The following is a 21,826-nucleotide window of genomic DNA, read 5'->3' as shown; positions in this document are numbered from 1 at the left end:
GCCAGACCACCAGGGAAACACTCCTCTACTTATGGTAAAGGGGACAAACGGAACAAGTCGTCGCACACAACTTCTGCACCCAAGGTCCACAAGGACAAACATGGGTCTTCAGATAAAGTTAAATGTAGGACCCCTGACCCTGTCACCAAGCCTGAAGTGATCCTTCCCACTCTACATGATATGGGAATAGGAGAGGAACCTCAGCAGGAGGTGGCCATCCCCAGTTCCAGGGAATGGAGCTCTGATATCGACAGGGTGATGAGAAGAATGTCGTCTTTGGCTAATTTTTATGAAAAAACCCTGATTATTTTCTGAGCTATCAGAGTACCCCTGACGACTCTACTCCTTCAGGCTCCAAAGACCCTCAGCCTCCCAGTAAAAGGCCTCGTGATGAAACTCCAGCTCGGCCCGATTTCAGACCCATTCTCTATTCAACCTTACCACCAGTATGCTGAAGACCCAGACCTACAAATGCTGGACGACCAAGCGGGAGTCTATTATTACGGAGATGACGAGGACCAGGATGAGGAGGAAGACGAGACGGAGGTCTATAATCTAGACTCACCTGTTAACAAGGAACCACCGGTCACTGACTCACCTGTGGATAATCAGCCTCTACTGAATGAGGTCTTAGTTAGAGCTGCAGAGCACTTTCACATAAACACTCAAGGGGCTCAAGAAGAGAGGGACTTTGCATAAGAGATCATGGGGTATAAGAAACCCATCGCCCAAGCCATACCAATTCTGAAGTCCATCCAACGCAGAATTGACCCTTCCCTCCTCACCCCTAATCTCACTAGGGCTGTCGACCCCAGAATTGAAAAGTTGTTCAGGGCCGCCCAGTGAGACCCACTTTATATAAGGGGTCAATTTAAGCCTGACTCCTTGGTAGTCACTAACACTAGGAAAAGAGTGGGGACTCCTCTATCATCTGAAGCTACCAGAGACAAGGTGAGCAAGAGGATTTATGGGTTGCGAAGAAAAGTGGCCTCCGCTTCCCAGGCAAGAATCGCCAATACCACCACTCTTCTGGCAAGTTATAATTGTCACCAATGGGAGCAGTTAGCTGCCCTCATTGCCTCCGCACCAGAACCACTAAAGGGCCAGTTAGCCCAGATTGCTTTGGAGGGTAGATGGTTGTCCGGGTGCATTCTAAAGGCAACTTTTGACGCTGCAGATAATGCAGGTCGGCTCATTGCAGAGGGCACTGTCAAGAGACGCGCTTGGCTCAGACAGTCAGGGTTTAAACCCGAGACCCAGGCTTCTCTTATCGACATGCCGGTGGAACCGAATACCTTGTTTGGCAAAGCAGTAGAGGAAGCACTCAAAACTGCTAAGGATGAATACGATACCCTAAAGTCCCTGGGACAATTGACAAACCCACGAACCAAAGAGGGAATAATAATTTTCGTCGCTCACGCAGACAAAATTCCCAGAGGGGTTCCAATTACTCACAGGGGCAGGGTACATCATGGGGTGGCAACCAACAAAGTACCCAAAGTTACGGTAGAGGTAACAAAAGGGGCCGCGGTAGAGGTAGAGGCAGCCCAGGCAGAGGCGGTACGCCTCCCAGCAAACAGTGACGCTCCGCTCGGGGTCCCTTCCCACGCATCCCCAGTAAGGGGGCACATTTCCAACTTCACCCAAGCATAGGAAGGGACATAGGAAGGGATCACCTCGGACAGATGTGTGCTGTCTACAGTAACTGTGGGATACTGCATCGAACTACTGGAGCGCCCCCACAACCAACCTCCAAGACAAAAAATACACTCCCTGACCACCAAAAGATCCTCCTCGAGGAAATCGTCAATCTTCTCGCAAAGGACGCGATAGGACTCGTCCCAGGCAAACAAGGGTATCTATTCAACTTACGTCCTTGTTCCAAAGAAAGATTTGACAATGCACCCAGTATTAGATTTACGCCCTGCAAACAAGTATGTCAAGCCCCAAAAATATTGCATGACTACGCTCCAAGAGGCAATCCTCCTCCTAAAAAAGGAGATTACATGGCAACATTGGACATGAAAGATATCCATTTCCATGTTCCCAGCGCACAGATGATTCTTGCGCTTCAAGCTGGACAGTCAGCACTACAAGTTCAAGGTGCTGCCCTTCAGTATAGCCTCGGCTCCAAGGGTATTCACCAAGGTACTGGCGGTGGTGCCGGCGCACCTACGCAGGGAGGCAATCCCAGTGTACACTTACCTGGACGACTGGCTCATCACGGGGGAGACCCCAGTAATTTGCAGATCCAATATCCAAAGAACGATCAACCTCCTTCGAATTGGGTTTCTCAATCAACGAGAAAAAATCAAGCCTGGTGCCAAGCACCTCCAAACAGTTCCTAGGAACTATCCTAAAAACTCTAGAGGGGTTGGCCCTTCCATCAGAGGAAAGAATTCGGAATCTGCTACTGCAAATTTCTCAATATCAGTCCGGTCTTCAGATAAGGGTTCGCAAAGCGATGTTTGCTAGGCATTATGGCGTCATATTTACCTGGTTGCCCACGCGCGCTTGTGCATGCGACCCATGCAGGAATGGTTGGTGAAACCGTGGTCTCGGGCAAGTGGTCAGTGGGACGATCTAGTGGTCGTTTCGCCAACACTAGTACAGTGTCTTTGCTGGTGGACAAGGGAGAATCTTTCAAAGGGAAACCCTTTTACGATCCAGAAATACAAGCTCTAGTCACTAGACTCGTCCCTCTCAGGATGGGGAGCACACCTCCTTCACCACACAGCGCAGGGCCTCTGGTCTCACACAGTGGCCAAGAATCACATCAATCTGCTAGAGCTTCTGGCAGTCTTCAGAGCGCTTCGAGCATTCGAACTCCATCCCAGGGAACATCCGTGAGGCCCTGCTCTCGAATCTTGACTCGTAACACTCCATGTGTTCTCATTTTGCTTGATCTCTCTTCTGCCTTTGACACCGTCAACCATACCATCCTGCTCAACCGTCTCTGTGATAACCTGGGTATCACTGGTCAGGCTCTGGCGTGGCTGTCCTCTTTCCTCTCCAATCGACCCTCCCAGGTCCAACTGGGGTCTTTCCTCTGACATCTTTTTCTCTACCTGTGGTGTCCCCCAGGAATCTAACCTCTCTCCTTGGCTGTTTAACCAGTATCTGGCACTCCTCGCTCACCGCATCGCTGCTCTCTGCCCCTATTTTCAGTGCTATGCGGATGATGCCCAGCTCATTTTCAGGCTACCCTCGGCCTCCTTCTCCTTCCCTCCTCTCTGACTGCCTTTCTGCTATCCAGGAATGGTGTGCCGCCAACGACCTCTGCCTTATTTCCAGTAAAACTGAGATTCCACTCATCGGCACACCCACTCCCTCCTTCCCTGCAGCTCTCTGGCCGGCCTCTCTTGGCCCTCTTGCTCTTACCTGCAAGGCAAAAAACCTTCGACTCCACACTTTTCTCCTCTCCTCACATATACGACGTCTCTAAGAAGTCACACTACCAGCTCCACCTCCTCTGAGGTATCCTTCCTTCCTTTCTTCTCCTTCCCCCAGAAGCTCACTGTCTCTAGAGCCCTGGTTCTCTAAGCTGGACTACTGTAACAGCCTGTATCTAAATCTGCCCGCCTCTACTCTCCGCCCTTTGCAACTCATCCAGAACAGGACTGCGAGACTTGTCCTTGGCCTCAAGCCCAGGGACCATATCTCTCCAGAACTGAAATCACTACACTGGCTCCCAGTGACTGCGAGGATCAAGTTCAAAACCCTCTGCATTGTCCACAAGGCCTTCTGGGGCCTTGGGCCAAAATACCTTCAACTCTCTCTTCCTAAATATCTTCCTTCTCAAGCTCTTCGCTCACCCGCCTCCAACTCACTCAGGATCAGCCGCTTCTCCAAACGAGTTGGGGGCAGATCTCTCTCCGCTGCAGGGGCCTCCCTCTGGAACAGCCTTCCTGCATCCCTGAAAATCTGAGAACCATCTCCGGTTCCGGAAGCACCTCAAAACCTTCCTCTTTGCCTCCGCCTTCTCTCCCCCTCTCCCCTGCTAAACTTACTGAAACTGCACTGAATCTGCAACTGAGCCACTTACCGCTCTCGGTCCTTGGCCCAGCCACTCTCCCCTGCACTGCCTCCCTGGCAACCCCCTGCACCGCGGGACTGTCTGTATCCCTACAGCCCGCTTCCCAGCACTTTTCTGCACTTATCTCGCACTTGCCACTAGCTGGCCCTAGTTATTCATCCTGTATGCTCTTAACCCTGTACTGCACTCTCCCCTTTCCACCTCCCCTTTGCACTTTTCCCCTCCCCTCTACCCTTGCACTTGCGCGATCTGAATGTCACCTGGCCTAGTAGGATCATTGTCTGTCTCCCCTTGTTCCCCCCCGCCTTGTCGCGCCTTGAAACACTTGTTATATCATATGTCGAACCTGTCAATGCAGATCCTAACAGACAGCATAACAGCAATGTTTTATATAAACAAACAGGGGGGCACTCGTTCGCCAAATCTGTCTAGGCTTGCCCAGAAAATTTGGATATGGGCCCTCAGACGGAACATCTACCTGTCATCTCAACATGTTCCAGGGGATCTCAATTCACTAGTGGATGCTTTGAGCAGAGACCCCCTCCGGGAAGAGCACAAATGGTGTCTAAACGAAGAAGTCGTAGGAGACCTCTTCTCACAATGGGGTTTCCCACTATAGACCTATTCGCCACAAGCGAAAACAGTGCACAGGATTCGCATCCAGGTTCCCCCAGCCAGACTCCATGAGGAACTCTTTATGGATGAACTGGTCAGGGATGTTTGCCTACGCTTTTCTACCAACCCCTCTGTTGAGGAAGGTGGTCAACAAGATGCACAGAGAATCGATGACGCTCATCCTAGTTGCTCCCATGTGGGCGAGACAACTGTGACCACCTCCCATAAGGTGTCGTGGCGGAAAGTACCAGTGGTTAAAGCCTTTATGGAAGGGGTAAAGAGACTCCACCCTCCAATTTCAAACCCACCACCAGGATGGGACCTTAATGTGGTGCTTGCTAAACTCATGCCCCCCCTTTGAACCCATGCATAAAGCTAGTTTCAAACACCTGACCTATAAAACTGCCTTCTTAGTAGCCATTACATCCCTAAGAAGGGTCGGTGAAATTCAGGCTCTGTCAGTGCAGGGTCCTTTCTTTACTGTTCATAAGGATAAACTGGTTCTACGGACTCACCCTAGGTTCTCACCCAAATTCATTTCAAAATTCCATGTTAACCAGTCCATTGCGCTACCGGCCTTCTTCCAAGAACCCACAAGCTCTGCTGAGGTGAAACTACACACACTAGATGTGCGAAGAGCGGTCCTCTACTGCGTAGACAAGACCAGACCGCTAAGAAAGACGGACCAACTGTTCGTCTCCTTAGCTACAGGCAGAGAAGGAGATTGTGTCTCTAAAGGTGTTACCTCGAAATGGATAGTCGAATGTATCCAGCTGTTACTCCCTTTCTGAAAAGACACTGCCTTTCACGTCAAGAGCCCACTCTACTAGAGGCACTGGGGCCACTCTGGCTTTCATTGCAAATGTACCCCTTGACACCATTTGCAAAGGAGCTCGATTCACACTTTTACTCAGCACTACTGCGTTGACATTCATTCCAAGACAGATACTCAAGCGGTTCTAAGAAATCTGTTTGCTCATGACCCTTCTCACATCCCACCTCCTTCTTCTAACACTGCTCGCTAATGGTTTATAGTGATAAAATCGAATGACATAATGTCGAAAGTCATGTCTAAAGAAAAAGGTCAATTTTTTTTTCGAATTTCTATTTTGTTTGCTTTTTGTTCGAAATGGGGAGGGGGGGGTTCCCCCAACCCCCTTATTTTTTTTTACCCATTTTTTCGATTCACAGAACACAAATACATGTAAATAAAAAAAGAACACTAAAATATTTCGACTTTTTTCGACATTGACTTTCGGCATGTTTTTGACTTATTCACTGACAACCCTCGCTAATCTATACAGAGCATGTGATCTAAGCAGATTCCACAAGCCTCAGAAGGGATACATTACTCACCGTAATCGTATTTCTAATGCTTGTATCTGGTTAGATTCACATGCGCCCGCCCTTCCTCCCCTCTGAGAGAAGGTGCATGGATGCTTGTAGTCTTATCTATCTGCTTGGATAATCTGTACTCGCGCTACTCCTCATGCTACCTCATGTCAGAAAAAATACAATCTTAGGGTCCTACATGCGTGAGGGATCATGGGTACAGTGGACGTCACACTAGGGATAGTATTGCTCTATGTCGACGCCCATTTTCGAGTCTCGAAAAACAAATTATAATACTCTGCAGCATCCACTAGATATCGGCCTATGCACAGCATGTGAATCTAACCAGATACAAGCATCAGAAATACGATTATGTTGAGTAATGTATCCGATATATTTCCGAGGCTTGTGCATCAGCTTGGAATCACATGCTCTGCATAGGCTGACATCTAGTGGAAGTTGCATAGTATTGCACATTATGTTTTTCGACGTTCTAAAAGGGCTTTCGACAGGGCATGACTGTAATAGTATGCCTATTAAAAAAAAAATACTATGCCTAGTGACCTACTCTGTGCCCATGATTCCTCACGCGTCTCATATTTACAGACCCTAACGACCCCTCAGCAGTTGAGAGCAGTCTTTTCTCTCCTATTGCAGATCAATTACTTTGAGTTGCTTAAAAAGGCACCTCAATATTTTGAGATGGAAACAGAAGAATCTAGTCCTGTAGGGAGTAACTTCGTTGAGGACATCCTGAACGAGAGAAAATCCATTAGCCAGGCTATACCTCTCCTGGAATCGATCAAAAAGAGGGTCTCTCAATCCCAGTCTACCCACTGCCTTACCAGAGTGGTTAACCCACGTTTGGAGAAAACATTCAAGCCATCACCATCCGATCCTCTTTACATCAGAGGGACCGGTCAAGGTACATTCTCTGGTGGTTACTACTACCAGAAAGAGAGCTGGTGTTCTACTCTCCTCCAAAGCACCTCCCAACAAGGAGTGCAAAAACTATACACGCTAAGTAAGCGGATCACCACTTCTGCTACGTACCTAACCAGAATGCTTGGCTGCTACAGCAGCACCCAGTGAGAGAACGTTATAAAACATCTTGATTTAATACCAGAACCTGCTCATTCACAGCTTCTCAAGGTTGCCACAAGGGTAAACAAGTGTCGCAAAACATCCTGAAAAATGTTCTAGATTCTGCGAACACCTTAGGAAGAGTCATTGCGGAGGGAACCCTCCTAAAGACACTGTTGGCTTAGGGACTCTGGATGTAAGCCAGAAACACACCCTTATCAACATGCCCATCGATGAGGGTCTTCTCTTTGGTAAAACATTTGACGACCAGCCGGAAACCACAAAAAAGGAGCACGAGACCTTTGAAACTTTTGGTCAAATATCTAATAAACCCTTCATACAGAAGGTGGTATTCAACAAATGCCGAAGCTTTCAGGTTCCAGGATTCAGCAGATCAGGCCAGCGCAAGCACGTCTATAGTCCTTCAATAGTCCCTAGGGACAATCATCCTACCAATACCAACAGCGTGGGTTTCGCAGTGGGAAAGCACGAGGCAGAGCGGGGCCATCTAGGGGCGCAGCAGCCCCTGCCTCCAAATGACGGACTGATCCACATTCCCTCCCATGAGTCACCAGTCGATGGTCGCATACCACTCTGTCATGATGCCTACCCCCGGGCATCCGGATCAAGCCCATCAGCCCCGGGAGCAGGCATCCAGATATTTAATAAAACCCCAGCAGCCCGGCTGGGGACTCTGGGTTCAGGCCTGGCGCCTTAGGCGCCAGGCTCATAGACTTTACTTGCCTAATACGATCATGTTGCAAATGAATCCAAGCCAACGTGAGGCCTGGATGGGACTATTTTACTACAGGGACTATTTTTTCCTCGGGTGTCGTTCTAGGGACTTCTTACCTGGAACTACTTTGGAGACTATTTAAACCACGCCCGAACAGCAGCACATGCTTCGCGTTATTCTGCATCCAGCAGCGTAACGCTCACCGTGCCTGCAGTCGGCATCCAGTCTTCAGCCACGGCCGTCTCAAATCCAGAGCTCCTAGCAATAGAAGAAAGAAGGAAAGGTCAGAACACAGATATTATTTCAATCCTTACCTGAATTCTGGATCCATCACGTCTTCGAACTTGAGCTGCATACTCGCCAGTCCTCACAGCATTTTTCGATCCGGCGCAGGCTCCATCATTTTCTTGGCCGAATGCCACCACCTAGGGGACAAAAGAAACATAAGGTGAGCCGAAAGAGCCAACAAATACAACCTCTCCACCATAGACTTACCTGGTTAACAAACCGTAACCTCTTACGCCACACCTTTAAGGAGAGAGAAACCAGCAATTTAAATACACCTATCTTTTACTGGACAGTGTTGGGTAATACAGACTCTTACCTGAACACCATCAGCTGCCACAAGGCAATCTACCCTTGGATCCAGCTGCAACACAAGAAAGGAATGTACAAGAGTGAACATTGGACATATTGAACTCTTTGAACTTTATAGATTCGGGTTCCTCCTGGAACCTCATTCAATATTCATCCGGAACTCTTCCAACGCCTTGAAACCAGTGAAGTAACTGGTATCTACGCGCCCCTGCATTCCACGCAGGATGGAGAGCTCATCATTTAAAAACATAAGGTGAGCTTACTGAAAGTGAATATCGGTGGTGATTAGTGGGGAGAACAGTGGGGTGCCATTACTAGAATCCACGGCTGGCTAAATCCCTTTCTCCACTTGCTGGAGAATACTTCTATTCTACGGGTCAAGCAGACGAGATTAGGCGGTCCAGTCTAGTCTGTCATCTCTGCACTACGCTTCACGTTGGAGGAGGTTGCAGCTGTCCGGGTCCGATCGATGCCCCTGTGGGAGCCAGGTGAGCCTAACAACTCTTCGCCCAGCAGTGGGAGCGAATTGCCTCAGACCACCATGTCCTCGATACAGTGGCCAAAGGTTACTGAGTTCCTCGCAACACCTCGTCACCATCCACTTCGTGTAGGACGAATGTCCTCCAACACCTCCACGTAGATCCATAACCTACTACAGGAGGCGCACAGGCGTGTGCTGCTTCATTAAAATAAATACATTTCTGAGGCTTGTGGAATCTGCTTGGATCACATGCTATGCATAGGCCGTATTAAACTCTGGGATACTGGTTAACATCTTCGCTCTGCGTGTAATGAAGGCCAAAATCTTGGGAGCCCGAGAATATTCTTGGCGTTTGTGGACCTAAGTCAAACTTTTGACAGTCAATAGAGACATACTCTGACACAAACTCGCTACATGGAACTGCCCTAACACTATCCTCGCCCCAATCAAAAGCCTGTACTCAGAAACCACCTTGCGAGTGCGACTCAGTGGTACGGGTCAGCTCTCAAAAGAAATCAGCACTGCAAGACGAGTAAAGCAGGACTGCCCACTCGCACCAGCACTGCACAACGCTTACACGGGAAACATAGGGCAGCATGAGCAGAACATGAGAATCCCCCCCCCCCGACAACCCCCCCCTCCAACTAGGAAACGAGAAAATCAGTTCTGCTCGATCAAACTGCAATAGGTCTATAACGAAGACTAGACGGGCTACTGGCATACACTAAGGAAAATGACCTGGAAATCAACACCAAAAAACGAAAGTGCTAATCCTGGAGAAAAAAAATCACAAACCAAAGGAGAGTCTAAAGTGGTCAATCTCCGGCCAGAGGGTGGAAAGTGTCAGCTCCTTTACATACTTAGGAGTGAACTTCAACTGCACCAGAAAAGAAACCCAAATGCAAGAAACACTGTGGGGAAAAAACAATCGGTGACGGCACAAACGAAGAAAGTAGACAGAAAATATGGCATATTCACCCTGCAAGTACAATCAACTTTTACAAGTCAAAAGCAATACTGACCAACTTGTATGGTACAGAAGCGATGCCCGAGATACCAGACACAATCTGGTCGGAACTGGAAGGTTTCCTCTGGAAAAAGACATTGAACCTACCGCAATCAACCTCTATCGTGGCCCTGAGAAGAGAACTCTCGCTGAAAGCTACAGTCTCGTTAAACGGCCTGATGCTGTACCGGAAAATCAAAACCTCCAACTTCAAAACCTTCGAATTGATCAGAAAAGAAATGGAGAACAACAAAAACAAGATGTTAACATCCTGGGCAAAAACAAATTACGATCTCCTCACTGAAATAGGAAGCTCAGGAAAAGAACTAGTAGAAAACCCAAACAAAACAAAAGCGAGACTAAAAACTTGGGATTGGATTAACACCTTAGAAGGAGCAGCGAAAAACAAACTCACCATGCACCTCCCACAGAACTCACAAAAAATCAATGAGACGATTGATTATATGAAAAAATTTCCGAACCAAAAAACGCTAACTACTTTCCTAAGAATTTGCTTAAACCTTTTGAAAACGAACGAAATACTGGCGATTCGAGGCAAAGCAGCCAACAACTGTCGCTTCTGCAAAACCGAAGAAACGGTGGAAACCCTAAGACATTTACTCCTAACATGCAAAGGAACAATAAACGGAGAATCCCACATCGGCCACCTATTTCAAGACACATGAATATTAGAAGAGCAATATTGGTGGGACCGCTTGATGAGTGGCAAGATGTCAAAAGGAGTGATTGCAGTAGGCCAAATTTTTTGACAGCCTACAACTGGACACACTAACAAACTTAAAGGAACAAGAATAAAAAGCAAATCTCAAAACTCAGAAAGGAACTCCAAAAAACAAACTCCAAAGATTTAAAAAAAAAAAAAAATACTTGACACTCAAGGACAACTAAAAACTTGTAAAAACTGCAATGTTCAGTTAAACCAAGAATAACAAAATAAAAAAGAAAATAGGAAGGAGCCATGGAGCTGGTGCCCTTCATGGAACAAAAGGTATTTATTTATTCAATGTAGTTTTTGTTCCAAAGTAAGATCGAACTATGCGCCCAATGCTGGACCTGCGCCCTGCAAACACGTGTCAAACCCCAACATTTCAGGATGACAATGCTGCAGGAAGTCATCCCACTATTAAAAATAGGGTATGACATGGCAGCTTTGGACATCAAAGATGCATACTTTCATATTTCAATGTTGCCAGCGCACAAAAAAATACTTCTGATTGTGAAGCGAGCACTACCAATTGAGGGTGCTACCGTTCGTCATTGCATCAGCCCCCAGGGTGTATTCACAAAGGTCCTAGCAGTGGTGGCAGCCCACTTGCGAAGGCAGTCCATTCCAGTGTACCCTTGCTTAGACGACTGGCTAATTACCAAGGACTCTGATTGCTGCATGTTGTGAAGGCACATCTGGGCAATCTGCTGTTTCAATTGGGTTTCTCCATAAACAAAAAGGTTAATTTCGGTGCCCAGCCAAGTAAAGCAATTTCTGGGGGCACTAATCAAAACAGACATTGGTCTAGTCTACCATCAAAAGAGAGGGTCCAAAACATGCTGTTTCAAACACCTCAGTATGTAGTCGGTCGTCAGGTGACGATACGAAAGACGATGCATTTGCTGGGAATGATGGCTTCCACACTAGGCTGCGCATGCTTCCAATGCAAGAGTGGCTAGCGAAAAAGTGGTTGCAAGCAAGTGGGTTGTGAGACGATCTAGTGGTGGTTTCGCCGGCCACTCACGACAGACTAATCTATGACTGGGTTGGGTGCTCGGTTACTACAACACACTGCTTGCGGCCTGTCCCACCTTCACCCAACATTAATGTCTGGACACACTTTCTAGGGTTGATACACAGTGGGACAAGCGGTGCTGCAACCTCTTTGCAGCAGTAATTTCTAATAACCCACCCCTTACTAGTACTGCTCACTAATCTATGCAGAGCATATGGTTCTAAGCAGATCCACAAAACTCAAAAGGAATACATGACTTACCATAATCTTATTCCTGATGCTTGCATCTGCTTAGATTCACATGGGCCGCCCTTCCTTCCGCTCTTGGAGTAGAAGGCATTTGGGAAAGAAGCATAGCTCTTTCACACCTCTTGGTATCTACTTACCGTTAGGGTTGATTTTCTATACTCTGAGCTGGTGGACAGATGTATAGAAGGCCAACCTATATTGTGGCAGGGACAACTCTGGGAGCTGTAGCTAAACCAGTTCAAGGTAGCAAGGCGAGTGGTTTAGGCCAAGTCTCACGAGATGGCAAGCTTGTAAGGGGTCCACAATGAGTGCACAGTGAAGCAGTCAAGGAAGCACTTAGACAATCTGGTATAAAAATACTTCAAATGGATTGTCCTCCACGTATTTCTCATCTTAGGAAAATATTCCAGCTTCAGCTACTTCAGATTTTTTTTTGGACAGGGGGTGCTGTGCCATCAAATAGTCCATGTCCCTCGAGGGCCTCCGTTCGATTGTCCATGTCCTCCTCAGTATAAATAGCGCATGGAGCACCTGTTGGCTTCAGTTCCATTTTCCAAGGAAGCGCTTTGAAGAATTGGGGCGCGCTTTGGTTCTTTACTGAAGTTCATCACACACTTTCGGTTATAAAAATGTCCTCACCGTTGGCTCCAATGCTTAAGGATGGTTTCAAGAAGTGTCAAGACTGCAGAACGAAGATGTCGATCACCGACGACCACCTTCGAAGAAACCTTAAGTCATCAATTCCGGCCTCACTAACGCCATGGGCGTTGGAGCTGTTGACACCAGTGTCCAGTCGAATCCCGACAAAATCGACTCCAACTTTGAAGTCGTTGTTGGCGATTTCTTCGAAGTTGTTGAAGCCCACAGTTACACAGGGAAAGGTTTTCAAACCCTTACCGAAAATAGATTTTAAAGAAATCTTTTAGCTTCAATCTGGGAAGACAATGAGCCTTCAGATGACAATAGACCACCATTTGGCTTGCAAGTTGGTACCCCAAATGTGCCACAGGAGTTAATTTTCGGAAGAGTCTAGCTTAAAAGACTTGTATGAAAATCTTCTATCGGCCAGTGTTATTGATAACTCTCCAGAATTGAAATTTGGTAACCAGATCTTTCTGACCACGCTGACTCCTCATTCAGACAACTAATGGGCAAGGTGGTTGAATTTTTAGGTTGGAGCATGCCTGCACCTACTTTCGAGCAGGATGACCCAACATATATATTGGATCTGGGTCCCCAGAGAGATCCAATTTTGCCCTTTCATATTGCCCTACCAAAAAAGTTCTCCTCTAATTTGGAAACGCCAGACTGCTGCTGCATTAAATAAGAATTTGGCAAATATAGGCCATCCAGCAGTGACTCAGAGTATTAAACAAAACAGAGTTTGGTGGTTTAGGCTGCTACGTCAGGCTGCTACGTCTACCAAGCAATCCTTCTATCCCTCCCAATGGGGATGACAAGAGTGGATGCTTGAGCAAGAAAAATATTTACTTCTGGAAGTATGGCTTTAAAGTCAAGTAACACAACTTGTGCCTTGTCAAAATGTAAGTTTACCCTGTGGGACTGCATAGCTATGGTGACTGACCACATCCCAGAAGGAGGTGAAAGAGACGGCTTCCTGGCTATCAAGGATGGTAAGGTGGCAATGGTCCCGATACTGCAGATAATCATTCGCAGGTCCATGGCAATCTGCACTGTGCTGCGCAGATTTGAATGGTTGAGGAAGTCCGGATTTGCACCAGATGTGCAGTCTAGACTCATCAATATGCACTTTGACGGCTCGAGGCGGTTTGGCAGCAAGGCTGATGAAAGTTTGGAAAAGCTGCAGTCCTTTGAAAGTAGCAGCTAAATTTTAGCGCTGCCTTTAGACCGTTCAACTTTCCTACCCCGGTTCATCATCTTGGAGGAGTAAGCCCTTTTGATTCTACTCAGTTGGAAGAGGACAGACCAGTCCGAGAAGATTCCCTCGTGGTGGACGAGGGAGATTTGCAAAGTTAGCCCAAGCAGCAACAGTTTTACAATCGGCCGCCGCTTCAGTCACCCCAAAACCACTCTGAGGCCTTAACCCACAAGATCCCTGTGGGAGGCAGACTTTCTCCAGCATGGGGTCTGGAATGGATTCACATGCTCATGAATATTCCCCGTCAGGCTGTGGAAAACGCATCCTTCCAACAGTCTAAAAACTTGGAGCATTAATAGCTTATAATTCCTGGGTGAATCATAAGGTGCTAGTGCAGGGGACAAATGCAATTCAGCATCTATCCGCTTGCTCCTCTTGTACCATACCTGGCGGCTGCACATGGAAACAAAGACTACAACATTCCCGTTTTCAGCCCATTTGCAAAGGTGTATGGCTTCCCCAGTTGTTGAATTCCAAGAAGCGCGAATGGTGGTTTCAGATATATCCTCCTAAAATCATCAATACCTTCACAAAGGAGCAGGACAAATTGGACATCTTTTTACTTTGGGTCTTTCGGCAACTGGCAGTGATGGACCTCAGCGGCAAAGTGCCCAATGGAAATCTAATATAAAGTCATTGGAAGTAAGGGGGTACTAAGATGTCATTCTATTCCCTGTATCCTGGCAATGTTTTCCACCACATATATTCGGGCCCCTGGCCAATGCAGAGCACATCATGCTGGCTTTATTTCTCCTATACTTTGGGTAGGCTGATTTAACTGTTAGTTTAGCAGCCGTAGGCATAGCTAGGGGTGTTCCCAATGCATACTTAGACCTAATATGAGAAGCCATTTTTTCACCTGCAACAACCGTTGGATTTTGTGACCACCCCCAAGGACATCCCATATGAAAGTGCATCCTGATATTAGGCCAGACCAGGAGTGCTCCATAGTCTTATCCAGTAATATATTGGCCTAATTTCTGCTTCTTGGCCAATGAAGCCCATGCTGCACTGCTGCGCCTAGTGCTTTGGGTTGTGTGTAGGATACTCTTCAATCACTGTGAGGGGGGTGGTATTCGTGGAGCCCCAGACTTCGGACCCAGAAAGGGCCAAAGCCTTCACTTCCAGGGCTGTTTTGACTTCTCCCCCGCCCCCAGGTTTAAGGTTGTACCTTTTCAAAGCCCCACTAGTTTTCTCCAAGTTCGTCTTAGCCTTTAAAGGTTGGGCAGTCCAGCTGATACTAGGTGAGCAGCATATACGCAGGTAGTCTTACCACTGTAGTTGCTCCAGTATAACACCTCCCACCAGCTATACGTAAGACTTGAGCCCTGTCCTGGCTTCTGGCAAGTAGTCTTTTGCTTTACTTTCCTTGCTCAGCGCTCCTCTTTTGCAGGCACTGATCATCCCTTATTGCTACCAGTGCAAGTGGGACCCTATGCAAGATTTCTATATTCTCCTGTTGCACAATATGTATGCTTTTTTTTCTTTTTCCCAAGTAACATTTTTCTTTTTTGATGTGTCCATGACAGGCTGGTGACAGCAGATTATTCGGTTTATTTTTTGTGTACTCCTGATCATGTTTCCTTCCGTTTTGAGAATGTACTCCGTCCTTTGGTCATCTTGATCTGACTTTCCGAGCCACTCTGTCCCAAAGTGCTATATAAGGCATGCACGTTCTTTCGCAAAGCTCTAGCTTGTAGTACCAGGCTAACTGGAGGTGCCTGCAACTTGCCCGGAAATGGGGTATGGGACTGTCTTTTCCCAATCCACATTCCAGCTAGGGAATAGCTATTGCTGGACTGCTGAATGGCAATAGGCTGTCTGTGATTGGACAGACCTTTCCAGTTTGAATGGTGCAGACCCTTGCCTTTTGCCGGCTGGGACAGCCCCCTATCCGAATTTTGGGATAAAAGTGGACCGGCCAGGCCTGATTGTTGAATGAAGCAAAGAGCCCAAATGAGCACTGTGCTGATATCTTTTGCTAAGGATGACCAGCTTTGCCAGAGCCATATCCTGATGATGCCTTGTCTCTCAGGAAAGGAGCGAAGAAGACCTTAGTCTGTGCTTTGACCCTTAGGCTGGTGGAACCAACCTGTCCGGACCCCTGCACGAGGAGCCTGCCATCAAAAGCCTTTGATGTGCCCTGGGACCACCCTTTAGTCTATTCAACTTTGCACAAGGCTTTGCATTGTATTGATTGCAATCCAGAGTTTAAGCTTGGGACTCTGCAGGTCATAGGGAAGTGGCCCAAGACCATTCCTCCTGGTACAGCGGCTCTCCTGCACAAAGTGGGGCCTTCCAGGAGCTGTCTTAACAAGTCTTGCTTGTGGACCTCTGATTTGGGTGAATCTCACTGCTGCAGGTCTGTCTCCTGGCGGGCTGAAGGGGTGGGGTCTCCTTTGATTGTGGGACCTGCTGTGGCTGCTGTCCTGATGTGCTGTCCCATCGGAGCATGGAACTACAGTATAGCCTGAACAAATGCAGATACTCCATCCATGGCTACTAGTCCCCATGCAACCGGACCACCGACAAGTGACCTAGCTATTTGGGAACATCCTCGTTGAGCTTTGAGAATTTTTCCTCTGCCATGCCTACTTCCTCGAAGGCCTCTGTCTTCAAACTCTGTGCAGATAGCAGCCGGCAGATGTCGGATTCTCTATTGCTTCGGTGAGGATCACAACTCCTAACATTTAGGGCCGTGCTGGTCTATGCCCCCGAAGGCCATCTGGAAAAGGATGGCGAAGATCTTCACTTTCGTCCACAATTCGAAAGGTGAGGTCCGAAGACCTACCAGCCCAGCGCAAATGGAAGTAAAAGGACAAGAAGAAACATCGGAAGAGGTTCTCAAACTCTCAAACTAACATTCATTCTTCATCTTCCGCTTAATTGGAGCCACCGCTCCAAGGATTCTTTGGAGAGACCGACTCGGGTGCCTCGTCTGACCCCCCATACTCTTCCCCGGAGGAATGGAAAGTTTTCACCTTAAGATGTTTAGCATCTTCGCCATGGTACCATCACTTCAGCCTCTGCACCTTCGGCTCTGGTGATGGCAGTGCCAGCTTCGACACAATGGGTGCCATTGCGTCCTTCGCATCCAGCACAGTACCCACTGTGGACCACTCCTGCAGCCAAGGTGCCTCAGCGTGGACAGACCCCACTTGCGGGCACCACAATCTTGGAGCCAGTTCCGCTTTGGTGCCAATCAGCGCTGTGAATATCTGGGCTCCTCTGGAATATGTTCCGCTCCCCATGAACACTTTTGTCCAAGATGTATAACCTTTATGATGAGGAAGGTGACCAGATACCCTTTGGGTTAAAACCCCTGCAGTCTAGAGAGGAGAGGGATTTCCCTGGTGTTCTACGAGGAAGGCAGATGTGCTGGGGTTGGGCGTGGACCTACCGGTTGCAATTGGCCTCAATGCTTCCCCTGCAATGGCCGTTTTGCCAGCTGACAATCCTTGTAAGCCTCAAGCTGCTTTTTGGCAGGTAGTTAAGGTGGCCGATATTCAGGTTTTCTGCTCCGCCCAAAACTAAGAATAAGTATGAATTGTGATATTCTGCACAATGACCCCAAGAAGGAGAAGCTCCTGCCCTTAAATGTCGCTGTGGAGGACCCTGTGCTGGCAGTATGGGAATAGCCTGGGTATGCTATGTCTGTTGACGGAGCTGGCAAAAAAACGCTGTCTTTTCTGCTACATCAGATCTGGCGTGTATCCTCTCCTGCCACTCAAAGTTTGGTGGTTCAGGCCGGAGCAGCTGACCTGAAGACCTCCGCCTTCCCTTCCACCTCATACTCTATGCCTGGGGGAAGAAGGTGTTTGCATAAGGCAGTCTTGCCCTACATGCTGTGAAGGTCTCTTGCGCTCTGGAACTTCTCCTTCTGCATTTTGGTCTGATGTGGCTAAACACATCCAGGAAGGGGACATTTGGGCATGTTTTTTGGCCCTAATCGCAGGGATGCTTCCAGACAAATGTTGCCATCTGTACACTGCGGACTTGGTGGCCATATCCATGGCCATGGGTACAATGCTCCGACATAACTCATGGTTGAGGATATCGAGATTTGAGGGCAAGGCCCAAGTCAAACCTTTGGACATGCCATTCAATGCCCTTAATCTTTCTAGAGCCAAGGCTCTGATGACGCCCTCCCACCCCCAAAGGTTCCAGTTGTTGAGAGCCACGTCAAGTCTTTGGGGCTAGCTATGCAGCAGCCCTCGGTGCAGTCAGCAATGAGCAGGGATTTTCATTCCGCCCCTGCTTATGACCTGTGGCCAGTCTGCCCTGGGAACACTGCAGGACGGGCGCTTCCCAAGAGATGGAGTTTCCCGGAGAGGAGGTGCAGCTGAGAGCACAGTCCCCCTCATGCCCCAGATGGAAAAAACCCCTTGGTCTGACTCTACCATTCAATGCCAGTGGGTGTGAGGCTTTCTCTGTTCTGCTTGGAATGGTCAAAGACAATGTCCGGTGCTTGGGCCTTGCAGGTCATTCATCAGGAATATAACCTCCCACTACTTCACCACCCTCATGACCTCGGCCCTAGCCACATCTGTCTCCAGAGCACATCCTCCTGGAGTTCGCTTCTTTGAAATAACATGATAGAATGGGTACCGTTGTGGATCAGCGACTGCTGATTTTGGTCTTTCACAGTACATGTACAAGATGTGTACTTGTTGAGATGGATTTCTAGAATCTGGCATGGACAGACTTTAGGAAGCCACCCTAGTTATTGTGAATAGGGAACGAAGAGGCTTGCCAAAGTCCAGGGACTGCAACTCTCCAGCCCTAAAATCTGGCTCAAAGGATCTAGTTCAAGACCCTCTGCATCATCCACAAGACTTTCTGGGGCCTGGGATCTTGCTACATCTAAGTCTGTCTCTGCCGAAATACCTCCCTGCTAGAACCCTTCGGTCGTCTAGCTCGAACTCTCTGCAGATCGGGTGTTTTCAAAGCATTGTGTGGGGGATAGATCTCTCATCCTCAGGTGCCACCCTCTGGAAAGGCCTTCCGGCCCCTCTCCGACTTGAGCTGTATCTCCAGTTCCAGAAGCTTCTCAAGATCTTCATTTGCTCTACTTCCTTCCCTCTCCCCTGCTAATGCCCCTGTCTGCCTTTCAACTGGCTGCCTGGTTCCTTCAGATTCTTACAGGGCACCTGGCCCACCTAATTCAGTCTACCCTGCTTTTTGTCTCCCCCTGACAATCACCTCACCCCCAATTGCCCTCCTGGTGCCTCCCCCCGCACTATCCTGGCTGGGCCTGCACCCTAGTAGCCCTTCCAGCCCCTTACCTCGCATTTGGCTTGTGGACGTTCCTTGCCCTGAACTCTGTGCTTTACCCTGGCTTTGTCCACCTGGCATTCACTTTTCTCACAGGCCTTTCTGCCCTTACCGGCATCCCCCCTGCACTTCTCATTACTGCCTTTTGGATGATCCAAATGTCACAAAGCCTAGTAGGATAGTTTTTGTTTTGTCCTCCCGGTTACCCCTTCCTCTTTCCTTGTTGTGCCTCGAACACATTGTGCATAGGCGCATTACAAATACCCAGTAAATAAAAAGGTACATGGATGAACAGGCAAGGCTTAGTCTCAGGCATGTGAGAGGGTGGGTGGGTTAGGGGCCCTCAATGAGACTGCAGAGTGGCACACAATTCAATTTAGACAGTCATGTATGCAAATAATTATGTATTACAGGCTGTCTGAACACACTTTAAAAATAAATGAAAGTAGAATAAGAACTGGGGTACATGCCTTACCATTTCACACCTATGCATCCACTTCAGTTTACTCCCACTTTTAGCTGCCTGCTTTTTCAGGTTTTCCAAATCTGGATGCAAGATTTGCGGACTCCACTTGCCATTGACTATCGTTGATTCACTCTGGCGGCTAAGAAATTGTGTGCTGTGTGTATGTGTAGAGTTGAGGTGGTGTGACTTTTTAGGGCTGGCTATTAGCTTGCATCATGACATTTTTACCCCTGCATGAATTTTAAAATATTATTTTGTTATCCTTAAAGGGCTTGTTTGGAGGTACCCAAGCTGCACCATCAGGAGGACTTTTTGGTGCAGCTACAAATACAAATGCTGCTACTGGGTTTGGAGTTGGAACCAGCCTTTTCGGACAAACAAACACTGGATTTGGTGCAGTTGGTTCATCAGTACGTTTACAATTTTATATTATTTACCTGTTTGTACATAGTCTTTTTTAGATGTTGGCTGAAGTGCACTTGTTTGTAACATGATGGGAGAGGTCAAGCAATGGAATCTCAACACTATAACTTTGCTACACGTGATTTTTTTAAGACTGTTTCATAAAATAATGGAGTCAACCAATGTATAAAGATGGAAGAACATGTTTTACTGCCTCAAATAAAGTCAGAGTTCACATTCATAGTTCCCAGAAGCAGAAATGTTCCAGTATATCAATAGGTAGGTGCCCACCAACCCATCCTTGGTGAAATTCAATTGGAGTATTGGCAAAGTTTTCCATCTGTCCTTTGCTGACGGCTTAAAAATAAATCATTGGCGTATGTGCAGGGTTTCTCCTATGGTACTGACATCCACATTAGCAATGTGACGATGTCTAGCTTTCCTCCTGAGTGGAGAGGAGACTGTTAATAAGGTACAGCTTACTCTCCTACCTGCACACAAAGGACTGTCTCCATAGTATACTTACTTGAAAATCATATTTCGAAGGGATTGTGTCCTCTGACGTAATCCTTATCTTTGATAATACGTTTCCAGCTTGCTGGCCTCGGGAATTTCTTCTGTAGAGGGTGCTGCGCGTCGACGTCCGCCGAGTCGATGTCCTTCGACGGCCACCGTATCGGCGCCGACGTCACCATGCCCATAAATAGCCACGTGCTGCGTCCTTTGCTCAGTTCCGTTTTTTTCGCGCTTCGTGGGGTCTCGGAACGTTGTTGCTCAGTTCAGTCAGGATAGCTAACTATTTCTACTCGAATATTCCTTATACATTCTCAATGGCTTCTTCATCACAACCGACGACGCCGCGATCCGGCTTCAAGAAATGTCAAGACTGCGGTAAAGAAATGTCAATAACGGATCCACACAGGATCTGCTTGTGGTGCTTGGGATCTGAGCACCATTGTTCGGAGTGTGAGGACTGCATGTCCATGACGGCGAAAGCCTTGAAGGAGCGCAAGGGGAAGCTCGAGAGAGGCAAGTCAGCCAAAACCTCCTCAAAAGTTTTATCGGCTGAGTCGAGGCATTCGTCTCCTTGCCATCGAAAACATTCCCATTCTAGATCTCGAAGTAGCTCCCACCATTCGTCGAGATCAAGACACTCAAAAAAAGACGTCGAAGGTCCCATTCCTCGTCTTGTGTGTCCCCAGGAAGGGTCTCCTGTCCCACTAAACACAGTTCTCAAGCTGAGTGGGAGGAATTCAGAAAGAAAATGTTGTGTTTTCGAGAACGCAGCCCCGACCCCCTCGAAGACAGCTGAGGGTTATACCCCGGGTGAAAAACCCAAAAAATCGAAACGCCGCAAGTCGCAGCACCTGGCGAAACATTCCCCCCAAGAGCGCCATGAGCCTTCGGGTAAGAAGGCACAGTCTTCGCCGTTGTTGAAGATTCCTTCGACGCACGGATCGGCGCAATCGACGCCGTTGTCGAAGGGTTCCTCGACGCATCGGTCGATCGACTCGACGCCATCATCGACGCTGATGAAAGAGGACCAAGGCCACTCCACAGCCAACGGTGATTTCAAGGGCCTCTGGCACGACACCGAGACCGTTGTCGAGGCCCTCGAGTAGGATCCCGATCCTCTCGAGTTCTTCGAGACCCCTTCCAGTTTTTTCGACGCCATTTTCGGCGCCTTCGAAGCCTGTTACATCGGCGTCGACGACATTGACGTTTTCTTGTCCAATAACGAGTTTGGCTCCTTCTGCCTTAGAGATGGGTTTTACTCCATTTCAGAGGTCAGAGTACCCTGGACTTTCTTCAATTTATGAAGAGGGGGACGATTCTGGCCAGGAAACATTTGGGTTACAGAGGACCACACTACCTATTTCAGAGGATTTCACCTCTGAACAAAGGAC

The 21,826-nt window shown here is 47.9% G+C and overlaps 1 protein-coding gene across 2 annotated transcripts in view; it reads left to right on the top strand.

The window, feature by feature from the left end:
• The window catches only part of NUP98 (nucleoporin 98 and 96 precursor), a 2,071,147-nt gene that overhangs the window by 408,506 nt on the left and 1,640,815 nt on the right, over positions 1-21,826 (top strand). For both annotated transcript variants that reach the window (XM_069640340.1, XM_069640339.1), the window contains exon 9: positions 19,787-19,927. In XM_069640340.1, the coding sequence (XP_069496441.1) occupies positions 19,787-19,927 (141 nt within the window). The remainder of the gene's footprint in view (positions 1-19,786; positions 19,928-21,826) is intronic.

Source organism: Ambystoma mexicanum, chromosome 7q (assembly GCF_040938575.1).
Source record: "Ambystoma mexicanum isolate Mex_15411 chromosome 7q, UKY_AmexF1_1, whole genome shotgun sequence".
Classification (NCBI taxonomy): Eukaryota; Metazoa; Chordata; class Amphibia; order Caudata; family Ambystomatidae; genus Ambystoma; species Ambystoma mexicanum.
Note: the sequence above shows the minus strand (reverse complement) of the source record. Positions and strands in the feature narration are given on the sequence as shown.